The 12,559-nt window shown below is 42.3% G+C and overlaps 1 protein-coding gene across 1 annotated transcript in view; it reads left to right on the forward strand.

Moving 5' to 3' along the window:
• Nucleotides 1–4,772: 4,772 nt before the first annotated feature.
• The window catches only part of PELP1 (proline, glutamate and leucine rich protein 1), a 400,761-nt gene continuing 392,974 nt past the window's right edge, over nucleotides 4,773–12,559 (forward strand). Inside the window, exon 1 of the mRNA XM_085639349.1 lies at nucleotides 4,773–4,940. Within this exon, the coding sequence (XP_085495475.1) occupies nucleotides 4,818–4,940 (123 nt within the window). The 5' untranslated portion in view covers nucleotides 4,773–4,817. The remainder of the gene's footprint in view (nucleotides 4,941–12,559) is intronic.

Here is a 12,559-nt window from a genome sequence, read left to right on the forward strand (position 1 = left end):
ATGGTCAAATGCCCGAGCAAGGACAGTGGGACGGAGGGCGAGAATTTCACTTCTTTGGCCAGACCCACCAGTTGACATTGAAGGTTGGCCGTGTAAGCCAGGGCTTTGTCCTCAGTTATGAACACCGCCAGGTACTTGAAACCCAAGGAGAGCGCCCGCAACTCTGATGCCCATAGCATGACTGTCGGGGACTGGGCGATAGGGTAAATGGAAGACTTGGTCCTGTTCATGCAAAGACCGGTGTAGGTCCCAAAGATGTATAATATTTGCAGTGCTCGAGGGGCTGTTTCAGCAGGATCATCTAAGAATAATAAGACATCATCTGCATAGAAGGAAATTCTGTCGCTGACTGTCTGGGACCACTGGAAAAAACAAAACAAGGCATCCACCCTCACCTAGGCCACCAGGAGCTCTACCGCTAGGGCAAAGAGCAAGGGACAGAGCAGGCAGCCCTGGCGGGTGCCCCTCTCTATGTTGAACCGGTGAAACACAGCACCGCCCACACACCCTCTCCTTAAGGCCTGGTATAATAATCGAATATAACTGATGAAATTAGACCCAAAGACAAGTCAGTAAGGCAAACAGGTAGTCCTAATCCACTGAATCAAATGCCTTCTGGAAGTCTACCATTAGCAAAGCCTGGTGACCAGGTAGGTTGGCCCTCAACTCAATGGGGTTGTTGACCCTCCTTATATTGTCTTATCCAAATAGGAGAATGGTGGGCTTTTAAATAATGATTATTAAGGTCCAGCATACGTGCCCAAAAGACAGTAAAACCAGAATTGGTATGCAGTTCCCAAGGTGTGGCAGGTAATGGTAAGTAAACAAGTGGTGCCAGGGTGTGGGTTCAAGGGAGAGCAGGAGAAGGAATTCCTCCTTATGGAAAGACCCTCACACACCCAACAAGCGGGTGTCTTGCTTCATCATCGGGTCTAGCTCCTTATCGGGTCGGCGGTGCAATACTCAATCAGGAGCCCGGGAAGGGGCCTTCTTAGCGGAGATCTTTTTTTCCCAATGCCGTTGGGTGTAGTGTGTGTGAGGGCCCTAATGAGATAGTAACAAGTGTAGGTGACAGTGATGTGTGGGGTAAGTGAGATGTAAAACAGGAGATAGTGATCCACTCAGAACAATTTTAATGAGTTGGGGTCACTACCCTGATTAAAACCATAGTGGAACGCACATTCTCACTCTAAGGTTTGTGAGGGTATGTGCTGAAATGGTCAACATGTTTCTTGCCTATTATCTATTGATTGGCAATTCTTCAGGACCAGGATAAATACTACCTACACTTTTTTGGTGGTGGTCACGACCTCATGGAGGTGTCAGATTTGACCACACGTACAGCACCCTAATAAAATGTGTGGTACCAGTTGATTTAGACCACAACCTGCAAAATAAAATAATGTGAAAATATTAAAACAACATATCAAGGACAGAGCTAAGTACATGGAGTTCCTTCTACAGTCATAGTGTATCACATGCGTGACAGACACAGGTGAGCCGTGACATGCATTAACTGTGTGCTGTATCAAAGCGCACGCGAGTACATAAAACTAGTAGTGAGAAATACACAAATACATTACATGGAATGTCACACTTAGTAGCAACACAAAATAACTCACCCTCATTGGGTTAGTGGTGAGTGGCATCGAGTACCGGTAGAGGAAAACACTATAATATAATGTCCAAGTGAATGAGAGTAGAAGAACATTGTAGAGCAAGGTCCAACAGCTGTTAAATCACCAGGCAGCGTAGTGCCAAGGGGCCAGCGTATAGCGGACCTCAATGGTGTTGAGTTAAAGATGAGTGCACGGGCAATTAGTGAGGACCGAGATGTAAAAGTTGTGGGAGATGCCTCCGCGCTGCAGTCGTTGGAGACATCAGCCCACTAACCCAGGTCAATGCCATCAATGACGGGAAGCGTAACATGAGGTTGTCCCGCAAATCAAAAACACCTGTCTGCACTAGCGAGACCGGTTTCTAAAGTCAAACACCCGGAGCTGATCTCCGAAATATCAATGTGTGAAAAAAGAACTGAAGCGAGCCGAAGATAAAACATACTGACCGAGGAGCCCATGGTTTTAGGTTCAGGCATACCTCAAACGGCACTCACCATGGACTAGACGGCAGCGCTGCGGTGTGGAAACGACATTAGCAACCACCAAGCGCGCCTCACGCCAAGCAGCGATACAGACTACCAAGGAGGCATCAAGTGCTGCATTCAGTACTCACGGTTCTGGAATGAGGAACCATCCGTATTCCTACCCCCTCTCTCTACCGGCCCGGGCTGCTACCGTGAACACTCGCAACTGAGTGTTTATTATCGGCTGGCAGAGAGCGGGAGGCGGGACTTCCAGGGGGACCAACAAACAGTGTTAACAAAGGCTGCACCGCTAACCTCCTGGAGTGGAAGCGCACACTCGGCTTAATAGCGGAAGCGACCGTAACGATGTAAACAACTCGAAAATTTCACCAAATAATGATATAGAAACGTGTTAAGCTTTAACGTAAAAAATACATAGCATATTAAGTGTTAGAAAATGTGCCTTTATTTCACCTGGAAACGTAAAAATTGTTTATTTTCTTCAGAAAACTTTAATTTCTATTGTTCTTCAATTGCTAGGACGCACTATTCACTTATTTAACTCTGTCCCTTTAAGAAAATAAATGTTTTTCATAAAATAGTAATTTAACGTTACAATCGAACTCTAGGGCTTGAAATTTGTGAAATGCGACGTTTCCTGAAAAATGTATTCTTTCTTTCCTCATACCATATGACTTTATTGTACTTAGATTGCTTTCTTTGCCACATACACATAATGAACAGGTGTATTAATGAAAAGAAAATGATTGCTGCAGCGTATATTCTGTGATCTAACCAAGACAAATGAGAATTTTAATGTTTCATTGGCTTATTGTTATATGATGGGACACCAGACAGCTAACAGAGTAGGCGTGCCAAAGGTTCTTATAAGAACCTTCGCAGATGTAACTTCGGTAATACATTGTAGCCATTTTCTAACTGATCTCATGCTGATGTGGGTGTTTACTATGGGAACTGAGGACGAAGATGACGAACCATTGGAAGATCTCTCATTATTGGAGGCTGATGACACATTCATCTGTTTTTGAAACATGTTTTAGCTAAAAAGCCCTATATTCAAAATGGTAAACAGCATTTACTTCACATGTCAAACAACGCATGTGATAACAACGCGGTCGTTACAAGGACCGTGTTGTTATTTCGCATACCGTTACAACGCAAGTCGAAACCACGACTTGTGTTAGGGGGGAGAAGGTGTTGGATTTAAAATCCAACACCTTCCCTAGTGTCCGCACAGACTGGAGTTGGAATAGTAAATTATACTATTCCACAATCCAGCGCCCTCTAAAAGCAAGTTGTGGTTTTGACTTGCGTTGTAACGGTATGCGAAAAAACAACGCAGTCGTTGTAACGACCGCGTTGTTATGGCATGCATTGTAAACGCATGCAAAAAAAGGCCTATATTCGATTAAAATGGATACAGTCTGCAATGCTTTAGGATCATTTGTCAATATCATATAAGTGCCACCGCAACACCCAATCCAGTGAGATCCTACAACACAGCATCTAACTGTGATATTTTAACCGTAAAGCTCACCCGCAGTATTAGGGTATATATATTTCAACTCGCCAAACCTTCGATAGACAGGGACAGGACTATAAATCATAGAAACCAAACGTCATTGAAGTAATGACGCTGTAAGCAAAGGAATTGTGGATTTCTTCGTTATTTTGACAACCCCTCAGCATGAAACAAGTACGCCGAGTGACCAGTATAAGTGACCACACATTCTACAACCTGGGAATAAATACACAGAACCAAATGAATAGTTCTGATTCTTAATTCTCAAGAATCAGAGAATTCTAATAACGACAATGAAAATAACCACAATACTACAGTCATCAAGCAGAAAATGAAAGAAGAGTATGTGTAAACTAACATGGAACTCTAACAAACCACCAACACACCGTAATAACTGGATCTGGCTGTTCAGATTGGGTTACCCGTCTCTACTGTGTGTACGGCTTTGACTCAATTATTAAGGCAGGGTATTAAAATACCAAGCATGCCAGTATACAACCGGCCGGGCAGCAGCCCTACCAGTGACTTTGCTATCTCTCAACTAATAATATTGCTGTTTGGAGGTATTCTTCCACCTCGAGTGCCTGAATAGACAAGCACATGGGACTACATTACAACTACAGCCTGCTCGGTATGCTCCATATGATCCCTGTCGTACATCTTGCTCTAATGTGCAAACGTTGCATGTGTTAGCACATTCAATTCTGACCTATTGACTTTGCCAGTACTTGTTTTAATTGTATTCACCCCTCTATAAAGCAGCATGACTCCATAGACCTCCATCACGCCGACCTCTTTGCAAACGTGCATCACCTCTCTCCACTGTACTGGGATCTTCACCTTAAACTCTCGACTCATCCTCATGACAGCCTACAGGTTCATATGTTTAAAAAAAGACCTCTGTACTTCTGAAATAGTGCTGCTTCCTTGATAATGACAGGACAAACTCTACAGTCCTCCCTCAGACTCAGTTTCACCTATTCACGAACGATACAACATCCGACCTCACGTGGCTATTGGCTTGTTTACTTAGCCTTCAGACAGTCTCTTTTCTGTTTCGGAAATTCGTCTGGTGTCTGTAGTGTATAGGCCTCCGGATAGTCCTTCTTCGGTGTCACTTAATCTATTTCTCTAGTCTCCTCTCGCTGTCATCGCCTCCTGTTTCACGCGTGCGCGTTGGTGCCGGTAGAGATGGCGGGTTCTGTGCGAGTGCTGGAGGCTTTCAGCGGCCTTATACAACGGGAGCGGCTCGGGGGTGCCTTACCAGGTGTATTGCAGGGTGCCCGGGACACCGGGGGACTACGAGGAACACAGGTGAGTGGCTCAGTAAAGCAGAAGGCGTACTAGTTGCAGAGTCGGCTTAAACTTGGAAGGGGGGGGGGGGGGGGGGGGGGAGTTGTGAATTTGGGCAAATTGTCATGCCATTGAGATCGAAGATTAGAAATGGGCTGTAGTTTTCCAACCATCTAAATTGCTGCTTTATTCCAGTGGGAGGCGATAGTGCTATTTCGTTCAGGGAGGGGACTTTTTGATATAATCTAAGCTTGGGTCCATTGATATTTCTAGTTAAGGGGTTGGTCACCAGAATTGTTGTTAAGTCATGGTTGTCCCAGATTGCTTGGCTAGAGAGAGTACTTGGTCATCCAGGTTGAGCACCTGTTTTGAGGGTGGAGACTAGAGATGTCCTGTGAGCTCCCATTTCTTGCATAATGTAGGGTTACCAGATTTTCAGAACTAAAAAAACAGGGACAGTCATTGACACAGAAATTGGACTAAATGTTGACACTGCACTGACCCGTGCCAACATTTAGTCCTACGTGTGTGTGTGTATGTATGTGTGTGTGTATATGTATGTATATGTATGTGTATATATATATATATATATATTATACACACACACATATGGAACACAGCATGGCCAAGGAAGTATTTAATTTTCATGCTACAGAAACGCACACCTCTAGCATGAATGTTAAAAACTTCCTCAGCCATTCTATGATGTGTTGCAAGGGGAGCATTGTGTTTCTCCTTAGGGGATGGGCTCTGCAGGGTTTGAATCCCCCACCCCGTTAAATCCTGCTGTGCTGCCTGAATCAAGTCTGGCACCACAGCTGTAGTCTTTTTAACCAAACTCTGTCCATGGTGTCGTGAGATAGCCGGTGTGAATGTGAGCCTACTGAGCACGGTGATAAATGTGCAGGCCCACCCAACCCTCTCTCAAACAGGACATTTAGCTGTTTTTAGGTCTCGCCTAGGTATTGCGTTTACGCAATCGCTATGCGAGACTCTAGTAAGAGGGGCATTTCAAAGTGCTCCCAAAAGTGGATTGCATGGCGAGCACGCGCACAATCAGGTGCATCGTGCCGCCATGCAATCTGTTCTTACAGCACAACGGGCTGCATACCCCCTCACCCCCAATCACTTCATCTGCGCCCACTTCACACGAGCTCTGTAGGTCATAAACAGGACCATCTGGTCCACTCTAGGCGCTGCATGACCTTCTTCAAAGCCAGCTTGTAACACGCACTGCTGCCCTCAGACGTTCCAGCCAGAACATTTTTTTAACTACACTGCTAGATAAATAAAATGTGGTGTGTTAACAACACATACATTGGGCAGTCTTTTAAAGGAGTTTCTACGTTACCTGCATTGCTAAATAACATCTCCTGCCTCTAAACATGGAATTCAAAACAAATAATTTTATTCGCCAATGGAACATTGTATAGCGAGGGGAAACAGATATAAGGCGCCACTCTGGCAAACACAGAGGCATCCTGCCTAAATACTCAATTAACATTTTAAATGAGTTAGCGAAAAAATAAAGAAGGAAACCACAACGTACATAGACACCGCCTTCTTAATTGATGTTTCCTGTGACATTCAAACCCCCCAAACCACCGACTGCAGTCTGCCTATATTTGACCATGTGCAATAAGTTGCTTTAAACTTACACGTTGGGAATGGGAAACCCTACTGCAGTCTGCCTATTTCTGCCAGGTGGTGTAAGTTGCTTTAAACGTACAACTTAATGAAAAAAAAAATGGAAAAGCGTTACAAGGGAAGCAGGCGTGAGGTGCCACTTGGGCAAAACTAGAGGCATCCGGCCCCATTACTGTATTTACACACACACACACACACACACAGATGTCACACTGGCCCTACAGGACACATTTACCCAATGTAACTTTCAAAAACATCTACATATTTGCACAGACACCAGCATCACAACTAAATTGACTAAAAAAAAATAGAAGTAGGAGCAATCACTCAAAAGCACCTAGCTGTGTTGCGACACATTCAAAATGCTGCAAAAACACCCTTACAACACACACAAGCATGCAATGGCCACAAATTACATACTGCTGTCGGCCCATTTTGACATTCTCCAAAGGCAGCTTTTTCACCACACCGCTAATTAAAAAATGTGGTGCGTTAACAACACATACATTGCCCATTCTTTTTGGGAATTTCATTGTTACCTACACTATTAGGTAACTTCTCCTGCCTCTAAACATGAGCATATTAACTCACAAACCTTTGCAGCAGCAATGGAACAGTCTATAGCGTTACAGGGAGGGGCAGACATGAGGCGCCACTCGGGGGAAACGAGGCATCCTGCATGATTAATCTATTTGTATTCCGGACGTGTTAGCGGGAATAAAGCCACAGGCAAGAGGGAAACACTAACGCACATAGACACCGCCTCCATCCTTGAGGTTTCCTGCGACATTCAAAACACCCAAACCCCCTACTGCAGTCTGATTTTTACAGCACATGTGGAGTAAGTTACTTCCAACATGAAAATAATAAACGCAAAAAAAAATGCACGCCACAGATTTACACTGCACTAAATGCAACACACACTCCACACAATACCACTCAGCACCACATTTTTATATGCTACATAATTACAATGCACACAATACGACAAACCCACAAAACAATAACACTCAATGCCATATAATTACACATCACAAAATTACACTGCACTAATTGCAAGATACACTCTTAATACCAGTAAATGCCACCTACTTACATGTGACATATTTACCCTACACTCAATGCAACATACAATCTAAATAGCACTCAGTTCCACATAATTACACTGCGCTCAATGCAACATACACTCCAAAAACAACTTAATGCCACATAATTAGACACAACGTAATTACACTGCACTCAATCCAATATACACTGCAAATCACTCAGTGCAACATATTTACACGCCACATAATTACACTGCACTCAATGCAACATACACTCCAAATACCACACAGTGCCACATAATTACACACCACATAATTACACTGCACTAAATGTAACCTACACTCCAAATAACACTCAGTGCCACATAATTACACGCCAAATAATTACACTGCACTCAATGCAACATACACTGCAAATGCCACTTACTGCCACATAATTGCACGCCACATATTTACACTCCACTGAATTCAACATACACGCCAAATACCACTCAGGGCCACATAATTACACAACACATAATTGCATTGCATTCGATGCAACATACACTCCGAATGCCACTCAGAGCTACATAATTACATGCCACATAACTACAATGCACTCAATACAACAGACACTCCAAAAACCAATCAGTGCCACATAGTTGCACACCACATAATTACACAGCGCTCAATGCCACATACACTTCAAATACCACTCATCGCCACATAATTACACACCACATAATTACACTACACTTAATGCCACATGCACTCCAAATAACACTCAGTGCCAATTAATTACAATGCAAACAATGCAAGATGCACTCAAAATAACACTCAATGTCTCCTAATTACACGCCACTAAAATCAACATACACTCCACACAAAACCACTTAGTGCCACATAATTATATTATACATAATTACACTCTATCTATCGCCCTCACACTCTATCTATCTTATCGGACTATTGCACTCTAGCTATCGCATCACCACATCATCACTCGACACCACCACAACATCACTCACCGCCACCACAGTATCAATCTGTACAACCATTCAACAACTGGCTCTAATATGTTCTCTCAATATTTAGTTAAATATTATAATTTTTTTGTGCCATTTGTAATAAAACAAATGGCACAAAAAAATGATATTTAACTTCTGTTCTTGGATTTTAGGCGCAAATAAATACACTAACCATAATCTTCACAAGAGTTATTAACAAAAGTTTAAACGATTGCCATTATAATTTACATTAACTTTTATTTAAGTATTAATTATTTGCAAAAATTAAAAGCCATTGTTAATTGTAATATCAATACATCTAAGTCACGTAAATACAACACATATTGCATTACAAATGCTATAGGTGTCACATTTGCAACAGTTAAAACTATTGACATTGTACATGAGAAAGCTAGTAATTTCAATATTTTCAATACCAACACATAAATTAAAAATTAGTCAATTTACAATACAAAACACTCAAACTTTCCTAATGCGAGACCTATTGCATTGCAAATGCTTGTTCTTACAAGTGTTGGGACGCCGGGACAGTCATCTACAAACCAGGACGGTCCGGGCAAATCCAGGATGTCTGATCACTCTAGCATAATGTCTCATATATTACGTTTATAAATTAAAGGAAGTCATATTGGGGCAGAGGGAGTAGTGCAAATACTTTAAAAAAAAAAAAAATGAAAAAAAAAAATTACTCAAGCATCCCTACACACTAAAAGTATTCATATCTTTTTTCGAGTACTCACAGTAGCATAGTTACAGGAGTTTTTGCAAACCTATGGATACATAAAGGATGGTAGCAAATTTTGGTTCCTGCAGGTAGCAGAACATATGGCCTTTTGGGAAGAATGCTCTGTTTGGGATCGAGGATTTGCCAGTGATGTGATCCCAACACCACCTCCATATGGTGATTGAATAACCTCAGCAGCAAGTAACGTGATAAATGTCTGATAAAACTCTTCGATAACGCACTCCCTATCTTGAGTAACTTATTTGTTCTCAATTACTAAATGGTAGCAGTATACAGCATAAGCAATGTACATTATTATCTTTTGAAAGGGGCAATTAATGAAGTGAAAAGCATTATCTGCTAGAATGGTAGATAGTGGATGAGGTGTACTTGTCAGTTTTGGTTGGTTGTTCAGTGTCCCCCATCAGATATGTGCCTGTGGTGTCACCTTTTGTGTGCTTCTGATCGTGGTGATGAAATGATGATGCCTGTGGATCTTATTGGTTTATTCTTGGTAGGTGCAAGCCAAGGCTGGATATTGTTAGCTGAAGTGAGAGCTGGTAAGAGACTTTGTAGGAAATCCAGCTTTTCTGTATGGTCACCCCGTCTGTTTCACCATTTGGTGGACCTTATATGTTTGCTGGCTTTAGTACTCTGTGCACTTTATCCCGGCTAACCAGGAGTAGCGTGACTGTGCTCTAACCCCTAAAACATGGCTAATCCCAGATTGGTGTATTTAATTTTTCTGTAAGGCTGTAGTATATGGTGTGGAAATGCACCCATGGCCTGGAAAGTTAATTGTCACCTGTGGGCTGCAGCATTTATTGTGCCATCCACAAGCGTAACAAAAACAAACATGGCTTCAAGCTTACTATTGTACCATGACAGCTGCAGTGTGAAACATGCAGTTCGACTTAAGATAACCTTTTTCGGCAGAATCCACCCACTGTATATAAAAGTGTGGCATGTAGAACATTTATGTTGCCATGTCCCTACAGTGACAAAGCCCAAAAAGTAAATTTCACTATGGTAAGCCTAGATGTCCTAATTAGAAAACCAGAGTACAGATGAAAATACTAATAATGCATCTCACGAATGGGATAAGCTAGAAAAATAAGAAACTATTTTTAACAGTTATTATAAATTGAATTCAATTGTGAAATTGGATTAAAAAAAATATTAAGGAAAATGAACTATAAAAATTTACCTTTCACCTGTCTGAACTGTCAGAAAGCTGATTAGCATAAGCCTTTGCAAAACCTTGGCTAGGTGTGATTGAGTTGTGAAGCGCCTCCCAAGAGTTAACTATCGGCTGACTTCAATGGGCAGCGATGTCTCCTCTGTGCTGAACAGAATATGCAGGATTGTGGTTGTGGGCATTCTTTATGACACTATATCAAATTGTGCCTGACTGGTCTATTAAGCCACATCGCCCTTTGGATACACCTTTAAAAGAAAGAACAGGATATCCAGACCACTATTGTGTACCCCCTGTCTGGTTGCTGAAGGACCCTGCTTTTGTCCTACTAAACTTCTGTTTCTTGGTTTAAGGGTACAGTGCTTGCTTTTACCTGGATTTTAGTGTTAAATGTGAGAGGACATTGATGATTTCCCTTTGACACACCCACACACAGCCCTCAAAACCTGCGTTAAGTGTGGCCGAAGACTTTTACCATCTTGAAAATGCCCTGACATGTAGCATTTTGAGGCTGTTTGCAGTAAGGCAAACAAAAACTACTAAAATAGTGGATGCAGTTGGCCCCAAGAACTCCTATCCCACTGGTTAGGGTGCACCAAGGAGTCCTTCCCGCACACACAAATAGTGCTAGGCATATTTGTGGCACCTCCAGGGCCCCATCTCAGAACACCTATGGACCTGTGTAAGAACGCAAAAGGACTGGACTTGCTGCCTGTGACCTGAGAAGCGCCTTGAAGTTCTAGACCTCTCCTTGTACCCTGGACAAAAGTGAACTTCAAGGGTCAGTTCACTGACCTCCTGTGTGGTTACAGGGACATCACTAGCTGCAACAGGTCTTTCTCCTAAAGTGTCCAACTGACTAGAGGCAACTGAACTTGGACCAGACTTCACTGTTTGCCTCTGCCTGATACTGTGAGAGTCTCTAAGTGCCTTCGCTAAGGGTACTGGGGGATGCAAAAAAAGGTTTGAAAGCAGCTGGGTCACAGAGGACTGCACCACCAGGACTGGTCACCAGCAGTATGCGATATTGCCCCCCCTCAAATGATCTGATGCTTGTAGATCACAAATATAATTATGTAAACTGGTTTGGGTGAGAGGCAATATGTAGACATATGTAATCGGATATACAGCAATACACCAATAAAGAGCATTAGCACATGAACGTTTTCTGGTCTTTTATTTTCTGTTGCACTTCATAGGAAAACAGCCAGCCAACGCGTTTCGCCCAAACATGGGCTTCTTCAGGGCTGTAATGGCATACAATATGAGTATACTTTAGAATTAACGGTAAAAGACCAAGTTTTTTACAAAAAACATCGAATTTACAACTAGAGAGAAATAAAGTAAGATTTAGAAAATAAAGCATGATAGAGAGATAAGAGAAGCAAGGATTATCAGAGTGGACTAAAACATATCAAATTCTGGGGCCGCTATATCGATGACATTATCATCATCTGGACTGGAACGGGCACTGAATTGAAGGAATACCATAACTTTCTCAATGACAACACACAATGTCTTGTTTACCCTTGAAATGTCTCAAACTAAAATCAACTTTTTAGATTTGGAACTGTATGTTCAAGGGGGCACCATCCATAGCACACTACATAGAAAAGAAACAGCTGTTAATAGTATTCTGCATTTCACTAGCTCACACCCTCCCTTCACCAAAAAAGCTATCCCATACGGGGAAATTCTGCGTATCCGCAGAAACTGCAGTGAGGAGATCAACTTTGTCGAACATTCTAGAAAGGCTGCAGATAGACTCAAGAGATGAGGCTGTGATGCACATTTACTCGACACCGCAGAAAATAAAAGATCAGAAAACGTTCATGTGCTAATGCTTTTTATTGGTGTATTTATTGCTGTATATCCAATTACATATGTCTACATATTGCCTCTCATCCAAAATGGTTTACAAGGGTACTGGGGGCTCTAGAAGTGTACACCTGTGGTTAATTTGGACTAAGAAGGCAAACTCTTTGACCAGTACGAACCTGGTTGGTGTATCTAACCCA

This window comes from Triturus cristatus, chromosome 12, assembly GCF_964204655.1.
Source record: "Triturus cristatus chromosome 12, aTriCri1.1, whole genome shotgun sequence".
NCBI lineage: Eukaryota > Metazoa > Chordata > Amphibia > Caudata > Salamandridae > Triturus > Triturus cristatus.